The sequence below is a fragment of the Suncus etruscus genome, chromosome 2 (genome assembly GCF_024139225.1).
Source record: "Suncus etruscus isolate mSunEtr1 chromosome 2, mSunEtr1.pri.cur, whole genome shotgun sequence".
Lineage (NCBI taxonomy): Eukaryota > Metazoa > Chordata > Mammalia > Eulipotyphla > Soricidae > Suncus > Suncus etruscus.
The window spans coordinates 23,385,169-23,411,622 of record NC_064849.1 but is presented as its reverse complement, the minus strand read 5'-3'; the positions used below and the strand labels follow the sequence as shown (position 1 = coordinate 23,411,622).

General features: G+C 37.0%; 1 protein-coding gene across 1 annotated transcript in view; it reads right to left on the bottom strand.

The window, feature by feature from the left end:
• The window catches only part of COL4A4 (collagen type IV alpha 4 chain), a 124,627-nt gene that overhangs the window by 69,077 nt on the left and 29,096 nt on the right, over nucleotides 1–26,454 (bottom strand). The window contains exons 7-19 of the mRNA XM_049768923.1: nucleotides 25,335–25,403; nucleotides 21,933–21,968; nucleotides 20,631–20,693; nucleotides 20,289–20,324; nucleotides 20,058–20,099; nucleotides 16,379–16,459; nucleotides 15,334–15,387; nucleotides 13,672–13,731; nucleotides 12,761–12,805; nucleotides 9,328–9,381; nucleotides 8,182–8,251; nucleotides 7,209–7,313; nucleotides 1,743–1,907 (exon numbers count right to left, since the gene is read on the bottom strand). Coding sequence (XP_049624880.1) covers nucleotides 1,743–1,907; nucleotides 7,209–7,313; nucleotides 8,182–8,251; nucleotides 9,328–9,381; nucleotides 12,761–12,805; nucleotides 13,672–13,731; nucleotides 15,334–15,387; nucleotides 16,379–16,459; nucleotides 20,058–20,099; nucleotides 20,289–20,324; nucleotides 20,631–20,693; nucleotides 21,933–21,968; nucleotides 25,335–25,403 — 880 coding nt within the window. The remainder of the gene's footprint in view (nucleotides 1–1,742; nucleotides 1,908–7,208; nucleotides 7,314–8,181; nucleotides 8,252–9,327; nucleotides 9,382–12,760; nucleotides 12,806–13,671; nucleotides 13,732–15,333; nucleotides 15,388–16,378; nucleotides 16,460–20,057; nucleotides 20,100–20,288; nucleotides 20,325–20,630; nucleotides 20,694–21,932; nucleotides 21,969–25,334; nucleotides 25,404–26,454) is intronic.

Sequence of the window (26,454 nt, the reverse complement as noted above, 5' to 3'; positions counted from 1 at the left end):
GTTACTTTTCAAAGTTAATAGACAAAACCAATGACCAATTTATTGGAGGAAGCAAACAATGCAATAAGAAGACAACCGGAGACTCAAGAATTTAATAAGATGAAGAAAATATTCTATCTTTGAAATAAGAGCAAGTGTTTATTAAAGAAAACATTTTAAAAATAGCTGAAGCCAGAGAGATAGTATAGTAGGTAAAGCACATTCCTTCCTGCACACAACTGATTCTAGTTCAGAACTCCTTAACACCACAGACCAAACTGAACTCCATCAGGAGAGATCCCTTAGCACAGAGGCAGGAGTAAGCCCTGAACACAGCTTGGTATTATCCAAACTGACCCCCAAAACAATCAAAATAAAACAAACAAAAAAATAATACTGCAGCAAAAGCTTTTGCAATTTAAGAAAATTAATGATAAAAAATTCTTCCCCTAAGTATTATAGACAATGAGAGAGAGAGAGAGAGAGAATGAGAGAGAGATAAAGAGAAAGAGAGAGAGATGAAGGGAAAGAGAAAATGAGAGAGTGAACAAATTTTCAGGATAAGCAAGGTATTGCACTGGTGAAGGGGGGGGGGTGTTCTGTTTATGACTGAAACCCAACTACAATCATGTTTGAAATCATTGTTCTTAAATAAAGATAAAAAAATAACAGATTAAGAATGTGATCTGATTTGAACAGATCTCCAAAAGTTTTATGAAACATTGATTCAAAGATATGACTAATTGAAAATTTAATGAGTTACCGTGTACTCTTCTGAGATTTCTATAATTCAAGGTGGATTGAAGTTGAATTAACAGGGAGTAGATTTATTGAAAATCAAGCAAGCACACAAGGAAAACAATAAAATTATTAAAAAATGTGCTGGAAAATAATTATTATTTTGTGATTGAAGTGGTAAACAGCAATTATTTAATTATATAGTTTAAATGGGGAACATGGATTTAAGCAAAATTATATGAAATTAACTATAATTCCTATTGTGTGTGTCTGAGTGGATGGCAGGGCCGAGAGTTAGGAAGGCAACTCTAATCATCTTCTATTGAGGGAAGTCAAAAGAATATGCTAGAGCACAAGCAAAAATACAGCTACATAGATAGTATGGGAGTAAACCCTGAGCATTTCTGTGTGGCCAAAAAAACAGCCAAAAAATAACACAAACAAACAAAGATACATTTAAAATTTGGCACAACATAGTGCATTCATAACAAAATAAAGGCAAATAACAAAAGATCTACTCTTGTTTCGAGAAGTGGGTGTCACACATGGTGATGCTCTAGTGTTTCTTCTGGAGGTGCTTAGAAGTTCATATGGAATGATTAGAATTGAACCTAGGTCAGTCACATGCAAGGCAAGGGTTCTATTAGCTGTACTATCTCTCCAGCTTCACCTACGATCCAAATCTTATGTGGAAATAATTTCCCATGTTGAGAAGGGAATAGTAAAATATCAACTGAGACAGAAGATCATCACAAAAAGACTGTAGAATAAAGTCCATCTAACTCTGAAAAAATGAAAACATCTAAACACTGAAAGTTGTCTCTCCTATGAAATACTGCCAGCAAATGTCTTCACCTGCATTCTGAGAGAGTTCATACATCAGTGTACAGGTTTTGAATTACCCATATAACTTGATTTATGATAAAGGAGATGAATTATATGTTTAGACAATAGAGCTTCTGAATCACACTGCAAACATCAAATGCAACATAAGTGTTAATGAACGTGAAGGAGGCACATGTTACCATTTGATCCTGGCTCTCCCTGCAGCCCTGGTTCTCCAGGCAGCCCAGGTGGCCCAGGTTTCCCTGGTTTTCCTGGAGCATAAGTCACCTTCCCAGGAATTCCAGCAGCCCCTGGATGTCCAGGATGACCAGGAAGACCTTGTGGTCCAGGTGGTCCCATCAGGCCTTCAAGAGAAATATAGAAAGTAACCACAGTGTAAACTCTTCTCTAGGCGAAATCAAAATCAGTTTTGCTTCCTTGGGTTGTAGAATTTTTTAAGAGGGAAAAATATTATTTTAAAATAACTCATGCATGCTTCCTAATGAAGGCTCAATGGCAGCAGGCACACTGCCTTGCAGTGTGAGGGCTGCAAGTTTGCTTTCTAGTGCTGACCACATGGGTTGAACACTTCTCCAGTAGCTCTTCCCTGTAGGAGCTCCTGGTGCTGCTAGAAAATGTCTGAGCTTCACAATGAAAGTGTGCATCCCCTTGCAAGTGCAACCCCTTACTCCCATTAAAAGATGTGGATGTATTACTGCCTGCAGAAAAATCTTTCTGTGCACCAATGAGCACCACAGCCAGACCATGCATGAGTACTATAGGTGTGCAAAGAAGAGTGTGCAACTCCCTCACTGTCGTAAAGGGGAAGGAAGAAAGACAGCAATATAAAGCTAAATAGTAAAATTTGAGTGATCTGAAGAAACACTCCTATAACCCAGCTTCTTCTATATCTTTCGTATGTGAGACTTCAGGATACATACAATGGGAGAACTGATCCACACAATTGAGTTGTTGGTGGATGGTAGGGTGTGTTGAAAGGGAGAAGTGTTTGTGTCATTGAGGAGGAAGATAGGTACCCTGCTGATAGTGCTGGAATGTTCATCAGAAACCATCATTATAGTATTGTGAATCATAAAATCTCAATAAATATTTTTAAAATGATAGCAAAGTTAAGGCATGAACAAACCATATAAACAAATAAATAAGCAAAAATTTACTTGTTTGCAAATCAGCACACAAGAGAAAAATAAAATGAGTTCGGGAAACCGCCTTTCCTTACTGTCCTAAAATAGCTAAAGCTATTGGAAATAAAGGGATATTATTTTATTAAAATAATCTCCTTAAATCTGTACTTTGATGACATGATCACTATGAATATATGAGCATATTTAGCAAAGAAAAATATGGGTCATTTTTCATGTAGGAAATCAAATTCCATGGCACCCAGATTGATGGAGAGCACAGAGATGTTGACTTTGAACCTGGTCTCTTCCTCTTAAATCTCAAGTACTTCAGCAGATGCTTTGGCTTCTTTATTGCTCTCTAGATAACTCATAGTCTTTGTATAGGAACAATCAATTAAAGTCACAGAGTACAATCGCATCTGCTCAGTGAAGGATTAGGTGTTTCAAGCAGTGTAAGTGAGCAATGAAGCAGTGATCAGTCTCCTCCTTTTTGACATTCTCCAATTAAAGACTAAATCTGAATCCTGTTTGTGAGAGTGGGTACTTTTCATAGCTGTGTCATCCTATACATGCCTGGTTCCAGCATTACTTTAGGGGAAGTTTGTTGTTTTCGAAGATAGCTGCCATCTAACCTCTGTTCCTCAGGCTCTTGTATCTCTTTCAGGTTCTTGTAAATCTTTTAGGCCTTTGTATATACTGTCCTTCATTTTGTATTTCCCATTCCTTAGGCTATCATAGATTTATCTCTCATCTTCTTGTAGATCTGGTTCCCTGGTATACTTGTAGCCCCATCCCTCATAGCTCTTATAAAGTCTGGCAAAAAGTGATGTGAGGTGGGACGTCCTTTTACCCTGGATGTAACCATCTTTTGTGATTATTTGTATGAATGGAGTATAGTAGAAAGGATCCTTCATGATTTTTCAGGCTAGATTATTCAGTGTGATTGAACATTTTTTCCTGAGACAGAAAGCACTAGGGTTGGATTCCTGATCCACGCTGGAAACTTTCCTACTGTTCTAAAATCACCACATTTTGAAGAAATACAGTTGTTTAAATGGGGATTATTGAGAACACTCTAGGCCCCAGAATATAGTGAGGAGAAGGAAAGAAATTGAGTGGTGGAGGAGGAGAAACAAAATATAAAAGAATGGTGGACAGGGGTCATGAGGTCTCAGGTGCATTGATGGTGTTAAAAAAAGATAGAGCTAAATGTCCAAGCCAGAGACAACAACAATAAAATCATGAGACCCAAACTTAAACAATCAAAACTTAAAATGGGCCTGTTATGTTGGCAATCTTCGGGATAGGAGATGGTGGTATGGGATGCACTCTGGGAACATTGGTTGAGGGAGGTCGACATTGGTGGTGGAATTATCCCTGAAACATTCTATATCTGAAACCCAACTATGAAGAGTTTTGTAAATCACAATGGTTTCAATAAAAATAAAATGTAAAAATCACCATGCTCTAAGGAAACTTAATACAAAACCCACAAAGAGAAACTGGATACCAGAAGGAGATTTAAGGGAGAATTTCATACCCTCAGTTTCCAGTGTAAGTAGCCATATGAAGATCATCTAAATTAGAACTGGTCAGCTTTGCCTTTCCTGAGTTCTTAAAACACAGAGTGACATGACTTATTTGAAGTCACTAGGTTCTTAAATAATTAGTTCAGCTGAAATCCTATTCATCATCAGGAGTGTAGCATGGTAGTTAATGGTCTTTATTTTCATGTCCATATGTTCAGTATATAATTTTTTACACCGACTTTCAGCCATTATTTTTCTTCCCAAACAAACTTGAAAAGTTATACTTTATAAATGAGGTATAGAGAGTTTAGAGATAAATAAGAGAAATGAGGATAATAGCCAACATTTAGAGTCTTTAACAAATAGTGGTCTGTACTCTAAGATCTGTATATGTATAAATTACTGCTTTCTCTCCTGTTTTATTTCCCATTTTTTGTTGCAACAGTGACTAGAGATTGTACACTTTAGTTGTGGTGCTTGCACATGCGTACTTAGTTTCTTACCCAGGGGTTGTACAACTTTTGTTTTGTTGCCTACACACACTAGGTCACAGTGTACTGGAGAATGCACATTTTTTTTATGTATCTGAGACTACAAATGGTCACTGAGTTTGCATTTGGCATATGGGGTGGTAGCAGTTGTCCAGTTTCTAACCTCATGCCTATAAGTCTGGTGCGCTAAATTCTTTCAATTCCATGAAGAACTCCATTCTGTAGATGAAAAATTTGAGGTTACAATAAGGAATAGATAGTGGAACTTGGGATGTTTTTAGTCCATGGAAAGTGAAAGTCATGGGGCTGGAGAGATAGCGTGGAGGTAAGGCGTTTGCCTTGCATGCAGAAGGTCATTGGTTTGAATCCCGGCATCCCATATGGTCCCCTGAGCCTGCCAGGAGCGATTTCTGAGTGTGGAGCCAGGAGTAATCCCTGAGCGCTGCCTGGTGTGACCCAAAAAACAAACAAACAAACAAACAAAAAGTGAAAGTCATAACTTTTTCACTGTAGTAAGTGGAAAGACTAAAATTTAGTCTCAGGTGTTTGACCAAAATTCTGCTTGTTTCATGGGAAATAAACATATACATAATCATATAAATTAAATATGCATGTTACATTGACCTTCGTAGACTCTCGATATTGATTGTATTACAAATATAAAACAAAGGAAGTTTCTACTTGAGACAAAATGAGAATGTGCTTCTGTGGGCTTGGTTGCCATCTTGATTCATGCCTTTTCTAAATTCTGACTCAGAATTTCTACAATTGCACTGGGTGGCCCTGGATACTAATAATGATATCAAAAATAAATCTCATTTCAACAGGAACAAATATTACAATGGATGCCATAGATCACCGATTGACTAAACTCAATTAAATTGTGACAATATTAAAATAATTTATCCCAAAAGAATGTAGTAGGAAAGAATTCAACAAATACCAGAAAATATTATTCTAAAAAAATTGTGTCCCAATAATATGTCTATATGGATACATGTGCATGCAGAGAAATAAATGTAATAAAATCTATGTTTATTTTCATTAATACAATAGCACAAATAATTATAATGTTTTAGGGGTATAATGTTACCATACCCAGCACCAAAATGATATTTCTAACAGAGTTGCAGCTTCAAGTTTTGGAACTTTTATGTAATAAAACCACACTAACAACAGTTTTTTTAACCACATTGCTTAAAAAATGTAAAAAAAAAAGAAAGTAAGGCCTCTGGGCTAATTCTTTAAAAAAATATAGACTTAAGGTATTTAAAGATTTCCCTTTATGTTTGATTTGGAATCTTCTAGAGATAAAAGATATTTATCCCCATTGGGCTGGGAATTCAATCCATTGGAGGCACTATTTAATGATCAACAAACCCCAAAGGAGAAATTTAAGTCCAAAGTGTAATTAATGCTCCTTGACCACCATAGCACTATATGGGACTTATGCAGTTCTACTCAATTAGGCCAACACCCCATGTATATATGTGAAGATGAAATGAGGGAGCCAAAGTTTCACTGCTTTCATGATCAGCAGAGCCTATGAGGCATAAACTTAACTCGAGATGGAGTAAACAAGAACCCTGTAATAGTTGATTTTCTTAGGAAACTTACAACTCCTCCTCTGACATTCAACAATAGACACAGGCTATATAAAATTATATTTATTCAGACTTTTCCCCTAACATATTTAATCAGCTCTCCTGGGTGCATCGGATGCAAATATCCACTAAAACTTCTAATCTTACTAGGAATAATAACAGACCATGCTGGAAGGAATAAGAAGGCTTTTGTTTCCACCCCCACCAAATGCATTCTTTCCTAAGCTCTTCATCAATGTTTCTGAACTACAGGGGTTTTAGTTAGTTTGGGGACCCAGGGATGTTATTAGATTATTTTTCAAGCCTTTGGAAAAAGGGAAGACTGCTATTTTTTTGCTATTTTACTTTTAACCAGATGATTTTTTTAAGTTCAAAATGTTCATTTCTACATTTTATGTAAGAGATTTAGTTGGAACCTAAGTTTGGGCGTAAGAATTTAACAAATAGGTGTCCATTAAAAAAATCTTTCAAGAAGGTAAAGAGTGCAAATAAGTGTTCTACCATCTGTGACTCCCAGACCTTAGCTGCAGGTGATCATTTTGTGTGGAGCCCAAATAGTAATTTTCCTTCACATTCCTCACCACATTCCTGACATGCTGATCAGGTTATTTAGGGTGGACAGTCTGCTCCTGTATTTCTCCTACTTGATTAACTGGTTTGAGTTCAGTGATTTTTAACCCTAACTGGAAATGGGGAAGTGCTTTATAGTAGCAGAGAACTGGGCTCAACCCTTAGCAAGTGGACCTTCTTAGTCTACAATAGACTCAGACATCAATACCTTGAGACCTATCTATGATAATTTAATTTCAGTGCCAACTAGAGCTGAAAATAGCTGGTCTGGGTGAAGCTGTAAGAAGTCTTTGTCCAGTTAACAGGAGAAAGATGGTAGATTTGTACCTGGGCAGGCTTCCCCTGGTCTACCTGGTAGGCCTGGGGGACCAGGTGGTCCTATATCCCCCATTTCTCCATAGCGGCCAGGGAGACCTGGATCCCCTGGAGGACCTGCCAAGAAAGGAATACAATCTATAAATAAAATACACACCTATAAAATGTATTTTAAAATCCACACACAATTGCTTTCTTTGAGACTTGGAACTATCCTGTTAGGAGACTGTTTTGGAGTTTCTCATCATATTGAAAATTTCTCCACTTTAGAGTTAGATCCTTGGGGCCGTCTCACTTCTGCAGACATGCCAACCTTTGTATGCTTTGTCATTTATTTCAGCTGACTTGGGATGAAAGATCTTGGTAAGCAATATTCAAATGATTTTATGGATTTTTGTTGTGGTGTTTGGGAATCATCCAAGTGGTGCTGGATATTAAGAGGCATCCATGGCTACCCGTGGTGATATTCAGAGGACCATATCTTTCTGGGGATTGAACTCAGGGCCCTATGCATGCAAATCATGTACTCCAATTCTTTGAGATACACCCCTAGTTCTTTACACATGGAGTGGGTGTTGTGGTGGTGGTGCTTAAGGATTGAATTTAGGCCACACACATTGGGCAAATATTCTACTGCTGAGTCACATCCTTGGCCAACTTCACACTTGTTTAACAATGAGTCTCTCTGGTTCTGAAAAGTAGCATAAAAAAATTTCAGTATAGGCTTCACATAATAAAATTAAGTTGTATGTTCCATGCTAAGGGAGAGAAAATAAGATGCACTAACCTTTGGCAGTGATAAGTTCAAGGTAAATTTTATCATTTACAATATACACTCTACATAGAGTTGTATAGTTCTGTATTTGTGGCATAAATTCCATAATTTTAGCCTATATTATGGGAAAATTGTGGCCATATTGGGCCAGACTCTTGTCAGGATCATTCAAACCCCATACCTTATGGAAAAATTAAATGAAACACAAACCTTTGAATGGAGGAGGAGGAGTCATCAAAGCACCTGGTGGTCCAGGGTATCCACGCTCACCAGGATCTCCCTGAAATTATCCATTCATTCACTTTTCTTAGAAAGAGCATTTTCCCCCCAGTTGCCTGGAATTCAGTAAATATTAAAAGGACCATGAGGGCATTCACATGAGAAAAAGCATTATAAGCTGGTAAGAGAAATGAATGTTTCATGGTATTCTAAAGTAAAAAAAAAAGGGGGGTAAATCTATAAACAGGGCACATCAAGGGGCAAAGATTCCACAAAAGAACAATGATATTTAGCTCCAATGAGATTGTTCAATGGACAAAAGTTAGATACCTTAGAAACAGGAAGTTTTATAGATCTACTGTGAGCATGAATGTCCCATTAGGACAAGTTTATTTGCTTAGAGCAACTGCATCTACATGCAATTTTGGCAGCAAATATAGTTACTCTTATTTGTGTCTTTTAGCTGATCCCACATCCTTTTCAGCAAGGGCTAAAGATGAGATCACAGGTTCACAAAAAAAATAAAGTATAGTCATGAAAGGCAGAGTGTGTCCCACATTCCCTCACACCCATCTATGTCCTGACATTATATGATCCCTGTGGAATTTTGGAATGCTCCCTATCAGTCATCTATAAGATTATTTACCAAAAGTAAGCATAATATTTATAGCATGCAAAAATGAGAGTATATATAAAGTTAGCTGTCTGTTTCAAAGTTATATTTTCAATTAGTCTGAAACTTTTAACAATATCTTTTTTTGTTTTGTTTTGTTTTTTGGGCCACACCTGTTTGATGCTCAGGGGTTACTCCTGGCTAAGTGCTCAGAAATTGCTCCTGGCTTGGTGGGGGACCATATGGGAGGCCTGGGGAATCGAACCACGGTCCTTCCTTGGCTAGTGCTTGCAAGGCAGACACCTTACCTCTAGCGCCACATCTCCGGCCTCTGTGCTCAATAATTTCTGGCTCTGCACTTGGAAATTACTCCTGGAGGTGCTTAAGGATGCTGGGGCTCAAACCCAAGTTGGCCGAGTACAAAACAAGTGTCCTACCCACTGTACTATCTCTCTGGCCCTTAAAAATATATTTTAAAGAGAGATACAAAATTTTACCACATTTTAATAGGCTGATTTTCTTACCTTTGGGCCAGGAAATCCAAATGGTCCTGGTTCTCCAGGCAGTCCTGGCTCCCCCTATAAAAAAAAATACAAACATGCCTTTTTTTAAATAGTGATGAGGGGTAAAGAAATATAGCTCAAAGGGCTAGAGAGCATGCTCACTGTATTGGAGCTCTGGGTTCAGTCCCCAGCAACTTTTATTTATGCAATTTCAAGAACCACTGAGAATGACTACAAAGCACCAACCTAAGAGTAGCCCCTAAACATCTCTGTGTGACACAAAACACACACATGAGATTGGAAAATAATCAGATTCCATTTTTCTAAATATATTTATTTAATCCTAGCATAGACTAAAACAGTCCAATAATTGCTGATTGGCAATTATGATAAACAATTTAGGTAGAGTTCTTTTATTTTTTTTTAGTTTTTATTTATTTTATTTATTTTTTTATTTTTTTATAATTTTTATTTTGACCAAAGTGGCTTAAATATCTTGCACAGTAATATTTTAGGTACATATTAACATTAAATCAGGGGCATTCCCATCACCAAAGTTGTCCTCCCTCCACCCCCATTACCATCTTGCATCCCATATCCCCCACCTTCACCCCCTGGGCTACTAGTATAAGTGGTCTCCTCTGTGTCTAGCTTACTAGTTAGAGATCATACAACTGTTTGGTCTTGGTACTCTCCATTATTTCCCCCTCTATTTGAGAGGCAGAACTAGGTAGTTCAAGTTATGTGGTTTTGTTTGAAGAAAAGAAAAGCAATGAAATGGGGTAAAAATCAAATAAGCCGAATATGGGTGGAGTCCTTCTAGAGGCTCTCAACCTCAGTTTGAGAGCAGAAAGGGAAAAGAAAGTGAAACACCACAGCAATACAAGAGGAAATATAAAAAAAATTCAGTGAGCATTACAGCAATAAAGACAAGCACCACTTAATAACACGGTCCTGAAATAAAAACATAACAGAGTGCAAAAAGGAGAAAAAAATTAGAGATAACAACTTCAATATCCAAACCAAAACAAAAGAATAAATAAATAAATAAATAAATAAATAAATAAATAAAAAAGATTATTTTGTGCTGTTTTTTTTTTTTTTCCTACACAGGCACAGTAAATATTGGGGACATTAGAAAGGGAATTCCCTTGGCCTAAGAGATACAAGGTTCCTCCACCCTTGAAATATACTGTCATGGGAATAACTATAGACTCCTTGCATGTTCATTTACTCTCCCCTTGGTGCCTTTGTGGTATATGGAAGACTTCTACTCCGTCATGGGTGATAAAATCAGACCTCTGTCTAGAGATCTCGGTATAGGTAGAGTTCTTTTAGATTTCTTATTATATTCAGTTTAGCAGTATATGGGAAAGAAATTTCATTAAAATACTTAAAATGTGGTTGAGTGACAAATCCTATAAATATCGACTGAGATTCTGGACAAAAATTTAACTTTGAATTGGTGTTGCTACCGGCTTTTTGGTGGGACACCTTGGGTGGTGGTTTTCACGGTATATTTGTGAATCTGTGCTCTCTTGGTGGGGATCTAGGGACCATATGGGGTGCGAGTGATCAAACCTGGGTTGGCTTTGTGCAAGTTAAGTACCCAGCCTCCTATCTCTATGACTTTGCAATGGACAGTTAAAAAACATTTCTAGGGTTCAGGGCGCTAGTGCAGGAGGTAGGGCATTTGGTTTGCAGCTAACTCAGGATCCATCCCCGGCATGGTAGGCATATTCCTGAGTGCAGAATCAATAGTTACACTAAACATCTCTGTATGTGGCCGTAAAACCAAAATTTTTTTAAAATTAAGAACCATGATTTACAAAGTTATTGATAATTCAGTTTTAGACATATAATGTTCTAGGACCAATTCTACCATCACTCTCAACTTCCCTCCACCAGTGTCCCGAGGTTCCCTGCTAATCCCCCACCTCCTACTCACTTTTCTTGCCACCTTGACAGGCACATTTTAAAGTTTGTAGTTTGGATCTTCTGTTGTTTAGTTTGTTTTGTTTTGGGGCCACACATGGCAGCATTCAGAGGTTACTCCTAATTCTTGCACTGAGAAATTGCTCCTGGCAGGCTCAGAGGTATATATAGGATAGCAGGGATCGAATCTGGGTCAGCTGCATGCAAGGGAAATGCCCTACTATCTGTGCTATCACTCCAGCACCCTGGAGCTCCTGTTTTCAATGTTGTTGACTCTGTGGTCAATATATAGCTAGACCATTCCACATTACCAATACCTGAAGTTCCTAACCCTGCTTCCTCCTTAGTTCCCTTTCTCATCTTCCTTCCTTCATGGTTTCTTTCCTTCTTTGTACTTTTTAGGAGTCAAGGGTGATCTAGACATCCCTTCTCCTTACTACATTGCTTTCTCTTATCCAGTTATTCTTATATTGTGAGAACCAAGAATCAAAGTCCCGTGAGTCCATGATAAGAGCCCTAGTCTAAGACAAGCCCAAACCTTAGTAAAATGTACTTTTTCACTCTGAGCTAAGGCAGAGAAAGTTAACTCAGGAATAAAAACCAAAGTTGGTGCCCTCAAGGAATAAGGAATAGGGTTGAGTGAGCTCAGAGCACTCTATCTGACAGGGCTGGCTCCCTTGACAACTGAAGGTTTGGGTCAGAGTGTCCCTGGATGACCAAAGCTGAGAAAAATCAATGATAGATTAATACATCTATACAATGAAATGTTGTTATGTTAATGCTTGTAACTTCTATTTAAACTGCTTGAAGATTTGCCTCAGAGCCTTTATCAAGACTCCCTTGGTTGGATGAAACTTGGACCTCTGCAAGCTGAATAAACTTCCTTTTGCATCTTGATTATTGAAGGCAGTCTTTGACTCTCAGCACTGTCTAGGTGTCAACTCGAACCCTAACAATATCACTAATAAGGCCTGAAGAGATAGCACAGAGATAGTGTGTTTGCCTTGCAAGCAGCCGATCTAGGAGATCTAGGACAGACAGTGGTTTGAATCCCAACATCCCATATGGTCCCCCAAGCCTGCCAGGAGTGGTTTTGAGCACAGAGCCAGGAGTAACACCTGCATGCTGCCGGGTGTGATCCAAACTAATAATCACTAATAAGTGAAGTTAACCTGTGTTTGTCCTACTTCTGGCTTACTACACTCAACATGATATCTTCAGGTTTCAACCAGGTTGCAGCAAATTGAATACAATTTGTAATATAGTAGTTTTTATGCTTTCATTTTTGCATCTATACCTAAAGTGTTTTTTTTTTTGGCCACACCCAACAGTGCTCAGTAATTCCTGGCTCTGCACTCATGAATTACTCCTCAATGTGCTCTGGGAACCATATGTGATGCAGTTTCATAAAGTAAATATTTTTCTATTTCTCATTATTTGGTGTGTGTTTGCATACACTTATTTAACTTCTAAATGTCACTTGCTAATAAAAAGAAATACTTATTATCTGCATGTTTACCTTTAATCCTGGAAAACCCGGAGCTCCATAAGAACCAGGGCTACCCTAGTAAAAAAAAATAAAAATTAGCGTAAGAAAAATTAAATAAAAATGCATGAACCAGGTCAATGTACTACTTTATACTTTTTGAGGATGTTGCATGAATAGCTAATCATAAAGATAAATAAAAGAAGGCAAACATAAAATACATTACATTTCTGCTCCTCACCATTTTTATCATAGTTATTGTTCGAAAAAGCCAAGTCCTTGCCACTGTTTAAAATTAGGAACATTTGTTGTTGCTCTTCAATTTTAATTTATTTAACTAAATGTTTATGCTGGGGGAGCAGCTAAATACTTTTGAAATTATTGCAGTATAATTTGTCTGGAGATTTATAGTTGCTCTGTGCTCTAAGAGCAATGAAATTTATCATGCAAGCCAATGTTGTCCATTAAGTATTAAACCTAGAGACACCTAAACTTCAATGCTCATGCCTGAGGGGATGTGGCCTTACAGACTCCATGAATGAGGAATCTTTGGTGATGTGTGTGTGTGCTGATGGCTGAGGCCTGATGATGTGTGTTCCTTAGTTATTGTTCCTAGATCAGCACTTTCTATGCCAAATAAGAATACAGAATAAAGGAATACATCCAAGCATTATTATATTGACACTGAGCCAGGCAGAAAATGACACAACCCTATGATCCCCACCAATCTTATCTTCTGCTGGTTTCTTTTAGCAAAATGATGACAATGGAAGCAATATTGTGGGACATTCAGTTCTTACTTCCATAATTCTACCTGTCTAAGATATATTGTACCTCTTTGACAAAACATTTTGAGCACTCAAAAGCATTGATGTAGTCTTAAAAAATGTGAGAGAAAAGCATCCAGACTCACAGATGGGAAAGAGATGATGTGGGAGTCTTACCTGAGGTCCTGGGAATCCTGGAATGCCTTTCTCTCCTTTGGGTCCGATGCCAGTTTCACCCTTAAAGAGATGACAATATTTCGAGGTTTTCATGCAAACAATATCTCAGCAGCATGGAATTCAAAACAAAATAAAAACAAATTCCTACTTATTTAAGGGAAACAAATATTTTTAATTTGTTCCTGTACATACTCAAACTTTTAAATATTTTATTTTTAATTTATTTTTAATTTAAACCCTGTGATTACAAAGTTGTTCAAAATTGAGTTTCAGTCTTACAATGCATGATCCCTTCACCCATTAATGTTTCCACCACCAATCTCCCTGGTTTCCCTCCGCTGACCCCCTGCCTCCCTCTGGAATAGGCACTCTACCCCCCTCTCTATATATGTAGTGTAAGTATATATATATGCCACCCATTTTTTTTCTTTTAAAGACTATGGTTTGCACTATTGTTAATGATGGGATACTGTGCCTATCACTTTATCTTCATACAATACTCAGTTATTGTCCCAAGTGATCAGTTTCAATTATCATTATCATAGTGATCCATTCTTTGCCCTAACTGCACAGCTCCACTATTTGTGGAAAGTGCACTGGTCTTCCTGGTACTTCTCTCTATTGTCTCTGGATATTATTACCACATTATATTTTATTTTCCTTATATCACATAAATGAATGATATTATTTTATGTATATCCTTCTCCCTCCAACTCATTTTACTCAGCATAATACTCTCCATGTCTATCCATGTATATGCAGATTTCATGACTTCATCTTTCCTAACAGCTGCATAGTATTCCATTATGTAGATGTACCATAGATTCTTTAGCCACTCATCTGTTTTCAGGCACTTTGATTGTTTCCAGATTCTTACTATTGTAAATAGTGCTGAATATCAATGAACATAAGAGTGCAGAGGGCAGTTTTGTATTGTGTTTTTGTGCTGCTGAAATATATCCCTATGAGTGATATTGCTGGATCATATGGGAGCTCAATTTCCAAATTGTTTTCCAAAAAGTCTGGACAAGTTGGCATTCCCACTATCAGTGAAAGAGTCCCTTTCTCTGTGTCAGCATCCATGCCTACACTGGTTGTTCTCACTTTCTGTGATGTGGAGTCTCTGAGATGATACCTCATTGTTTTTATTTTTTTTGATTTGCATTTCCCTGATGACTAGTGATGTAGAGTTGTTTTTGTTTTTTTTTGTCTTTTGTCTTTTGTCCATCTATATTTCTTCTTTGAGAAAAAGTCTTCATATCTTCTGCCAATTTTTATATGGAGTTAGATAAGAAAACCAATATTTTACAAGGCATATTCAACCAAATTATAAATTATCAGAATCTATTTGATTTTAAAGTGTTAATAACTAACCATGCAATAATCTCTCTCTCTCTCTATTTCTATCTCTCTCTATCTCTATCTCCCCATTTCTTTGCTTTTGGGCCAATCCAGCAGCACTCATGGGTTAATCCTGGTTCTGTGATCAGAAATTATTATTGGCAGGCTTAGGGAACTATATGGGATGTCAGGATCAAAACTAGATCAGCCGCGTGCAAGGCAAACAACCTATCCACTGTGCTATAATTCCAGCTTTTATAATAATTTCTTAAATTAAAAAACACAGGGTACATATTGCAAAAAGATATTTTAATATGTTACCTTGGGTCCTGGTGGTCCTGGTGGTCCAGTCATCCCGGGCATTCCTTTTATACCCTAAAAACAACAACGAATATAATCTGGCTCATTCTTTTTTCTTTTTAAACGTTATTAATTGATTGATTGGTTTCTGGGACACACCGGGCAGTGTTCAGGGGTTACTCCTGGCTCTGCACTCAGAAATCACCCCTGACAGGCCAGGAGCCCACATGGGATGCCAGGAATCAGGTCCCTCCCAGATCAGCCGCATGCAAGGCAAATAAATGCCCCACTATTGTGCTATCTCACCGGCCCCCTTGCTCATTCTTAAATGGGAAAATTCCACCTAATTTAGAAATTAGCTTTTGCTAACAACCATTTTTTTAGAGGAACTATTCTTTCATTCTTGCTAATAAGTGACAAACCCAGTGGATATAGAAATCTGTGACTCTCGGATCTAATGTTTGTGCATCACAGGTCTGACCCCTATAGAACCAACAGCAGATGCATGCAGGGAATGTGACCAGGGAGAGAAACACATCTTTTCTGGTCAAGTAATAACATGTCATCGAGTAACTAAAAATCAAGCACTGAATCCACACAAAATGTCACTGACATGTCAGCAGAAGGCAGAATAATACATGTTTGCCAGCATCTATTATTGGCCCAGTTCTCTGCATCTGTTGCCTTTCCAATGATCAAAACATGAAGTTATATGAAACACTTAAAGGGCAAGAGGACTCTCAGTGTCCCTTTCAGCATCTGTATCAAAGACAACATTAATGAGCTGCTAAATCCTAGAGATTATGAACAATATCTGGAGCTGAGTCTGCAACTCAGCCACTGAGCAAACTTGAAGGCATTGGCAACATGTCAAAGCTTCATTTTCCCAATTTGTACAATGCAACTAATTATTATTTGTACAATGCAACTAATTAGTACTAACCAAGTATTCAGACAGTTAAGATTGCCTGGTGTTAATGTGTGATGCATACTCAGCCTTTTGCTGGCACAGGTACATGTTCAGGAAATATACACCATAACTGCAATACATAAAGTTTGGAATTACCTTTTCTCCTTTATAGAGATAATAATCAGGTGGTTGTACCAATAGAGTCTGTCCAGGGGAGCCCCGCAGGCCTACATCACCCTTAAAAAAAGGCAAAGACCTCAAATTAATAAGAGCTTGTATTTTTTTGAATTTTAATTTAAAGCAAAATTCACTCCAAAATTCTAATGGTATTTTTTTTTTTACAGTCCTGTTTTTAATGGGTTTCAATAAAAATCACAAAAATTATTGGGTAATTGAAAAGTATTTCTTGTTTTTTTATAAGTAATATATATTTGTTAAAAATAAGAAATAACCTATATTCTACCAGATAAAGATAACCTTTCATTAATATTTTGGGTACACATATGGAAGTTCATATATATATAGATATGTAATTAATGGAATCTCAAAAATAATTCTAAAATATATTATAATCATAAAGACTATACAGTAATATATAAACATAATCTAAAATACACAAAATAGTTCATATATTTCATCATTAAAAGTTTAAATTTTAAAATAATTTTGCGTTTTCTCTTCACATCTACTTTTAGAATTTTCTGCTTATGTTAAAAATTCTTCAAAACCCAATCACTTGTCATAAGAATATACTATTATTTATTAGACTACTATTTACCTAACTACTTGAGTTAGAATTAGGGTCTTTCTGTACATTGACAATATTTAAAAATTCTATAAAATCATTAGTCATACTACTCATTATGTTATATATAGTAATCATATACATATATATGTTATTTTTCAGGAGAAGATGTTTATTGAATTGCTCTTACCCCCAATGCAACCATAAATCCTCACTTTTACTTAGAAGTTAATGTTTTTTATATATGTTTTTAATATAGTTGTATTATTTTTAACTCCAGTGTCAGAAGTAACAAATCAGGCTATCAGTGTTTGCATACTAGGCCCTTAGGCAATTGCCTTTAAATTTCTCTTCTCTCTCATTTCCTTAGTTCCTCTAAATCCCATTTTCTTCCCTATGAAATGGGATTATAAAATAGCCTGTCTCAAAAAATTTATTTATTAGCTAGATAAAGCACACACAGTGCTTACTCCTTATTTCAATGAGTGGAACAAACTCAGTCCTCAAATAGATGATGGTTAAAGTCATTAATGGCTTTGATCAGTGGGGCTTAGGGGTGAAATGTTTCAAGCGTAAATGAAAACCTGTAATTCACTACTAAACCCAAGAAAAAAATAGAATGAAGAATTTATGATGGTTATTTGTTTTTAATCTTCTTGGTGTTGATGTAGCCCTTTCTAAAGACCCCAACTGATTGGAGGATAGAGTAAGTACAGGTAAGGCTCTTGCCTTGCGGTGGTAGACCTAGGTTCAATCCCGTTCACTCCATATGGTCCCTACAATCTTATCAGGAGTGATCACTGATTGCAAAGCCAAGACTAATCCCAGATCATTGCCCAGAGTGACCCAAAAGACAAAGTGAAATGTTTTTTTTTTTTTTTTTTTTTTTTTTTTGGTTTTTGGGCCACACCCGTTTGACGCTCAGGGGTTACTCCTGGCTATGTGCTCAGAAATCGCCCCTGGCTTGGGGGGACCATATGGGACGCCGGGGGATCGAACCGCGGTCCTTCCTTGGCTAGCGCTTGCAAGGCAGACACCTTACCTCCAGCGCCACCTACCCGGCCCCAAAGTGAAATGTTTTAATAAAAAAATAAATACAGGGATTCGATCAATATTATAATAGGGCATTTGCCTTGCACATGATGACCTAGGTTCAATCCTGAGTATTCCATATGGTGCCCTGAGAACCATCAAGAGTGAATCAAGAGTACAGAGCCAGGAGTAACACCTAAGCATCAAAAGATGTGGCCCCAAAACAAAACAAAGCAAACAGAAAAAATACAAAAGACCAGTTTCATGAACATGTACAATCAGTTTCTTGAATATGCAATGGTAGAGAAGCACTAACTTTAGCGTATGATAAATGAGTAGCATACATTTGTAAAGATGACTAGGCTCATTCTTGCAACTGGAATACATCTGAGTAAACATCTAAAGGCTGACAAACAAGAAACTTCTTCAAGACATTACTCCTATTACTATTTTTTAAGTGTTTTAAGCCCACTTAAGTCAAAGCTACAAAGAGGAGGCAAGTAGCGACTGTAAAGTGGAAGGGCATTTGCCTTGCACATGACTGAACAGGGTTCAATCCCTGGCACACCATATATATAATTAAAGAAAATAAAGTATGAAGAACAAAATGCATATGATCCATAATCCCATCTGGGAAAAATAAGTAATATTAAGTGCAAATATGGTTCTTAAAATGGGTGGGTAAGAATATTTTGAACATTGGAGAATTCTGCCACAAAGTTTCAAAAGGACAATTTTATTTGCCTGACAACCCAAAACCATAAAAAGAGGCATGTTTTGGATAATTGAAGCAGCTAACATGTCCACATCACTCTGACCTAAACTTTCATCTCTGATGGTGTAAATACTAAGTTTGCTTAGCCGGTGCTGCTTATCAAACAGAACATTTGTTCTCAGATGTGGGAGGTGTGGAGACCAGGGCTTCTGGGGGTTTGGACAAACATTTTCAGAGACCTGTGACTTTTCGTGCTGGTGAAGCATTTTTAAGTCTATTTTACTTCAGTTAGTGGTTTTCAAGAAGGGGAGGACTAATTGGCTGCTTCCTTCCTCCCCACCAATGGGAGGATGGGATGTTACTGAAATCCAGTGTGTGTATGCTGCTAACCATGCTCCTCTCTCCATGATGTGTCAAGGCTGGGAAATCCGGTCCTGGGGCACACTTCAAGGTCCTTTTGTTCTTGTGATTGAGTTTTTACTAAGTTGCCACCTATACCTTCAATCTTATATCAGAAGCTTTTCCCCTCTCATCATCTCACAGTACATTTTTTGTTCCTAATCATTTCTGCAAGAGACTGTAACTTAATTTACCCAACCAGGCCTCTAACACAGCAAAACTGCCTTGCTCCAGGTCCCTACCCTGGATACTCTGGTAGATCCCTCCAAGTTCCTACCATAGACTCTAGATGTTTAATAGCTGAGTGGAAATCTGCACTCACCACCTCTTAGTCACCTCTTAAGATTGTTTTCTGGGCACCTGCCATTTTAAGACAGATCTCCAGAGCTCATTCTTGCTAAATTTTAAGTTTCAGCAGAAAGAACTATGGAGAAGAGTTGGGAAGGGCAGTGAATGATGGCTAGAGAGAGGTACTAGGAGATAGTGTTCTTTGATGATTTTGGTTCCAGTTTTTCTTTATTTCCCCTATGTGTTAATTTATGATTCTTTGGATTATTGAGAATTTTAAGAATGTTTCTAAATCGAATCCAGAGAAATCAGTAATTAAATAAATTGTTATTCCAGATACAGCATGTTGTCAGAAATGTTGATAGGGTAAAATGTGTTTTCAGTTCTGTTAAAATGGTCATAAGCAGGCCAGGGCTATGGTGTAATTTAGCAGTGGAAAAATTACTCAGAAATGGGCAGAGACATGAAGATGAACCCAACTTAAGGAACAGTAACAGCTGCCAATGTAAGGAAGGCAGAATAATATTTTAATATTGTTTTAATTTTAATTTTATAATTATATCATATTAACTATATCATAACATTGTATTATATTAATAATATTTTAATATTAATAGCATTTTAATACTTGTCTCTCTAGAAAAGGACTTTCTTACCGGGTCTCCCATCTGCCCTTTTACTCCTATACCAGGATTGCCCTGGAAGAGAAAAGAGGAAAATTACTTTCAAAGATCAAAGTAATCATTGTGAGGAAGATTTTTGGATAAGAAGTATGATATTGATTTGTTACATAATTGGGCATTGAAGAGAAGGAAAACAACTACTGTCAGTGCTTATATATTTCTAATGCATGGGTTTTGTTGGGAGATAGTGTTGGGAGAACCTACCTTCAAGCCTGGGCTCCCACTCTGGCCTGGCAGTCCCTAATAAATGACAAAAAATATCAATAAATAATTCATTCCAGAAATTAAAATGTGTTTGTGCTGGTTTCCCCAGAGTCCTTTTAGGGAATGTTTGATTTGAAACCCTTCACAATGGACTTTCTACTTGGGCAGAATTGTTTCTAAATCCTGAGACCATGAGCCATGATGGATTTATACTGGAATGGTAAACTGGCAGGATATCTCTGTTTGAATCTCTTCCAGAACCCCCAATACCTGAACCCAGACTTACAATTTAAACCTTAGTCTGACTATGAGGGGAACAGAATCAGCAGGGGGTGTACTTACAGTGGGTCCTGGCTCTCCTGGATAGCCTATGGGACCTGAAGGGCCTCTTGCACCCCTAGATCCCTAAACATGAGATAATACAGTTCATTTGTTAGGAAAGCTGTAATACTCCCACATCTTGACCTATACATAACTCGGCATGGACAAAACATCCATCCAACTCAAGATCCTGAATGCAGATATACTCCTGAAGACTCTTTCCAGCAGCTCTGATGCAGACATTGAAGGACACCAAGCTAGAGGGAAGCAGCACCTTGGTAGATGTGATAAACACCTACATGTTTGATTAAATGAAGCCCTGGGAATCAATTTATATATTTACTAATAGACCCTGTATATCAAAAGTAGAGAGCATACACAAATAGGAATTTTGGATGACACACTTGAAATATATATGTTATAATGCAATGTTACTTTAATAACTGAAAGTTGAGAACAAAGGAAAAAAACTTGTCAATAGCTATTCTTAAGTTCCATAGGTTTCACAATCCTAAAAATCTCAGGATGCTTTAAAATAATGAATATAAGTATATCATAGTAATTTTACTTTTTAGTGTATTTTTAAGTGTAACTATAAGTCCAAGTGAGTAGAAATGCTCTTTTCAAATCCCAATCAATGAATCAGCCACAACTACTTTCTGTAGCATAATTACATGCAAATTTGCTAACGGTCTTGGAAGTATGAAGAGAGGCATTTTGTTCTTTAATGCCCTGTCGACATCAAGTGATTTACAACTGTGTGTTGGGGCAGAAGCAATAGTGCAGCAGGTAGGGTGATTGCTTTGCACAGGGCCAGTCTGGTTTCAATCCCTGGCATTCCATATGGTTCCTCAAGTCCACCAGGAGTGATCCATAAGTGTAAGGCCCAGAATACATCCTGAGCACGCTGAGTGTAACCCAAAATACTTTCCCCACAAAAAGTGGAAAAACTAACATAATCACCTAATTATATATTTCACTCAACAGGAAAAATCATTTATTTCCACCTAAAATAAATACACCATTTATGTTGTTTCTGATCAAATTTTGCCTCCTAAAAATGAATTAACCAAAGAAGTGCAAATAATGCCCAATGATCAGAGAGAAGGAAAAAACAGAGAAAGCATGCTGAGAATCCAGGATGTCTTCACAGGTGCTGTCATGTTTGATTTAATGCTCTATTATAACCCTTTTGGAATTATTAATAATTATTTAGAAATGGAAATAAAATTTCATTTTGCAATGGGCTCTGCAGATGATGTCACTGGTCCAAACTAGTGTGGATGACAAAGGGAAAGAACATGGCCTGCTCAGGGTACTTACTGGTAATCCTGGAAGTCCTGGCTCCCCTCTGTCTCCCTGCAATAATAACAGCACAATCAATGTTTTACCAGAGAAATACCATTTCTCCTAAATACAAATGGGATACAAAAGGAAAGACAGAGAAGAATTATCTGGACTTTCTAAACCAGCGTTTTCAACCACTGTGCCGTGGCACAATAGTGTGCTGTGAAATATTGTCGGGTGTGCCAGGCTCACAAATAGACCAGTCAGGGTCAAACATGCCCAGGTTTCGCACTGAGTAGTAAACAAAAATATGAACAATTATAAAACACTTTATTATTTCATAATAAAGTAATTATAAAAAATTTCTTTGTTTTTATTTGATTCCTATTTAAGAAATTGCTTTATATAGAGTCAATATAGGCAGAGTTAAAATTTTTTTTAACATTTTCTAATGGTGGTGTGTCTCGTGATTTTTTTCATGAAAAAAGTGTGTCTTTGCACAAAAAGAACAGTGAAAAACACTGTTCTAAGCATCCAAACTATCTTAACTGTTGCTTACTTAAGTTTCTCATGTTAAGGAAAACCATGGATAGTTTCTGTGGAGCAATTTTTGTGGTTTCCTTCTGCAGCTTAGAGTTTTAATTCTGTGAAAATCTGCAGGAACTAGTGAAGCACTATTGGAATCGTTCAACAGAGCATCAAGGTAGATTTTATCTTTCAGCTTGAAAGGTTCTCAATAGTTTGATAACCCAACTATTGACACTGTCAATGTTCACCAGATCTTGCTTTGCTATGGACAGCTCAAGACATTTTTCCCCTCAAAGGAGAGGCAAAAAGACTTATGGAAATTATCTATCACTCTATTGCTATTTTCCACCAGAGACCCTATCTTTAAAATACCACAGACTGTGGTCCTGAAAACAATATCTCCAGACAGTGGACTCCAGAGTCCAAACAAACTATTAAAAAATAAAATAAAACATTATATTTTAAAATACATATAAGATGAAATGGAAGGTTTGTGCCATTTTAAAGAAAACTGCATTTCTGAGGCACTAATAACCATCTCCACCTTCCCCTCTAGAACATTTTCATCTTCAGTAGAAACTGTTCCTTGAGAAGCATCAGCAGTCTCTTCTCTCTCCCATCTCAGTCCCTGACAGGCACCATTCTATAGTCTGTGTCTTTGACTAGCCTGGGAATCTCATTGAAGTGTCAATTCTCCCTTGGTTACAATGATGGCAAGGTTATCCATGATGAATTAGGAGCTTCCTTCTTGTCCAAGACTGAACAATATTGTTTTGTATGAGTATGTAATATACATCTTATTTATTCTTCCTGCCATAGAATGTTCTTTCTTCCTTCTTCCTTTTGACTATTGTAAATAATGTGGATTTGTGTTTTGTTGTTTCTTCTTTTGGGCCACACCTAGCAGTGCTCAAGAACCACTCTACACTTAGAAAATAGTTCTGGAAGTATCCAGGTGTACAAACAAGTGCTACTGTACTATTTCTCCAGCCCCTTATGAGTAATGTGGATTTGACTATGGCTAAAAACACAAGTGTTCCTGTTTCCATCTTTTCTGAATATTGGAAGTGGAAATACAAGTTTAGAGATGAATTGTAGTTTCAGTTTATTGAAGAATAACTGCACAGTTTTCCAGAGCATCTGTACATTACAACTAACGATGTATAAATTTTTATTTCTGTATATATCTACCAACATTTGTTATTTCTTTTTTTATAATAGCCATTCAAATGGATAAAAAGTACTTCTATTGGTTTTGGGTTTGGGACCTCAACAGTGCTCCAGGATTACTCCTGACTTTTTGCTCTGGGATTACTCTTAGAGTAGATCAGGTGACCAATTGAGGGGGGGGGGGTCCCAGGATCAAACCTGGGTTGGCTATTGGCAAGGTAAGCATTCACCCTACTATATAATTACTCTGCCCCTTAAACTACTTCTTGGATGGATTCTCAAAATATTGTTTCTCAATGCTTACTGATCAGCAAACCACTTTTATTAGTGATTCTTTTATTAGTTTCTTTTTTAGGATAAAGTATCTACATTTATCTTTTACCTGTTTCCTCTTGACAATTAACAAAAACTATTTTCTACAATAACATTATATAATAGATTATAGTTACCATGAACTAAATATAAATTATTCTAACTTTATCTTGACAGCATCAGGAAGGAAGCAGGACATTGGGCTAGATTGATAGCACAGTGGGTAGGCCATTTGCCTTGCACATGGCTGACCTAAGCCTGCCAGGGGTGATTTCAGGAGTAACCCCTAAGCACTACTGAGTACCCCCCCCAAAGAAGAAAGAAGCAGGACAGATATTTTAATTTTATGTCAAGAATAGGAAAAATGAATTAGAGAGATTCGGGGAGGGATTTGAATCTATATATAGGACTCCTCCACAAATACGTTTATTTAAATAAAATTTGAGCTATATGAAGGGCACATTTATTGCCATTTTATGAATAGGCACAAAGGTAGCAAATAGCATACATTTTCTAAAGGCATTGTCACTCAAAAGTGTTCTGAAGGCATGAACTGAGGACCTAGAAGAAACCATCCAAGACTAATTTTATGTAATTGTCATAGACTATTCCTCCCTCAGGGAAACGATATTGTCTTTAAAATTTGTTATTTACCTTTTAGATTCGTATCTAGTAATTTCCTTGAGCTCATTCAGCTAGTCATTAGCTAGTCATTATTAGCTATTAGCTATATTAGCTAATATATTATTATTAGCTATTATTATTATTATTATTAGCTAATATATTATTATTAGCCTATTAGCTAGTCATCTAAGTCTTGTTTCTAGATATTTGCTTATCATTTTTACTAAAAGTACAAAAGTATTTCATTTACAAAGGATGGTGCTATAAACACTTTATAACTTTTAAGTCCTATAAGTTTCTAACTTCCATACTTTTTATAATAATGGTAACTCCGACTGTACTAGATAAACGAGTTTTAGTATTTCAGTGTTTTAGTCACAGAGAAACCAGAGGTCCTTAACAGGAGTGATTTTTCTTCTAAAGGGGACCAATTGTAATGTCTGGAGATACTTTTTTTCGAGAATGGTAACAGGTGGCAATTGACATCTAATGAGTAGAGGCTAAAGACAGAGTTCAACATTGTACATGTACAGGTCAGCCCTTTAATTATCTGGCCTGAAATGTTAAAATGCTAAGGTAAAAATGCCCAGAAACAAATGTATTCATCACAAAGCTGCAAGGATAGTTAGGTGGTGCTGAGATTTTGCAGTTGGAAGAACTAAAGCCAACACAGCAGTAGGATATACACCAGAGGATCCTAATATTGATAAAACAGTGTTCAGGGACATTTAAAATAAAACCTTCAGTGTATGGCTTTACCCCTATGAAAAAAAGTTTTCAATGCATCATTACCATAAAGCCTACCTGAATACCTTTAATGGCACCAAATACGAATACAGAATCTCCTTTTTCTCCACGTTCCCCAGGAAGGCCCTGAAAATAAAACAATCACTTATATGAAAGAGGAAAAATATGATGCTTGTTGCAAGTCAGCCCCTGAAGAGGTTGACTGATGGAGGGATGGAGGATGAGGCCTTTCTCCTCCAGCTCGGACCACGCATCTGTTACCCTGTTCAGTCAGCGGTTCTGAGGTGAATGCGGCGGGAAGAAAGCCAAAGGCAGTCAGGCTTCGGAAGAAAACAGCTCTTTATTCCGTGAAGAGGCCGAAGCCAAAAGGCCTAAGAATAGGCCACAAGAAAAAAGCCTCTTGCCTTCTACAGACCCTTGATTTTATGCCCCAGAATCAGGTACCACCCAATGGTGGGATCAGCTACCACCCAATGGTGGGAGCAGAATCAGGTACCACCCTAGGGTGGGAGCAGAATGCCAGGTCACACCCTAGGGTAGGGCACAATCACTGATCAGGGTAGGGTCAGTAACAAAATAATCCCATTAAAATGTTTACATACACAACAGATGCTCTTTCATATTTCTTCTCTATGTGAAATGTTACTTAGCAATGAAGTTACCAGTATAGGTTTGTTTCACTAATGGGTTCTGTATTATTCTCTTTACAATTATTATTATTATTATAAAGTTGATAAAATGCTTATTAAATATTTAGTTAAGTTCTTTTAAATCTTCAAAGACAAATAATCTACTAATATATTTATATTATTCATATGTTATAAATATAAAATATCTATTTTATAGGTTTTTATTTAAGATTTATTAACATATTATTAGTGACTTACTAATATTTAACAAGTAAATTACATTTTTACAACATATTACATGTATTAGTCTTAAGAATAATTCGGTAATTTTCAGTTAATTTATGTCCTAGAAATATTTTAAGTAGGTTTTTCTCATTTCAGTATTTGCTTCAAAATAGAGTCTAGGTATTCTTTTTTAAAAAAGATTAACTTCTAAATATTATAGCATGCTATTTTTAATTTTTTTTGGGGGGTCCACACCCGGTAACGCTCAGGGGTTACTCCTGGCTATGTGCTCAGAGTTGTTCCTGGCTTGGGGGACCATATGG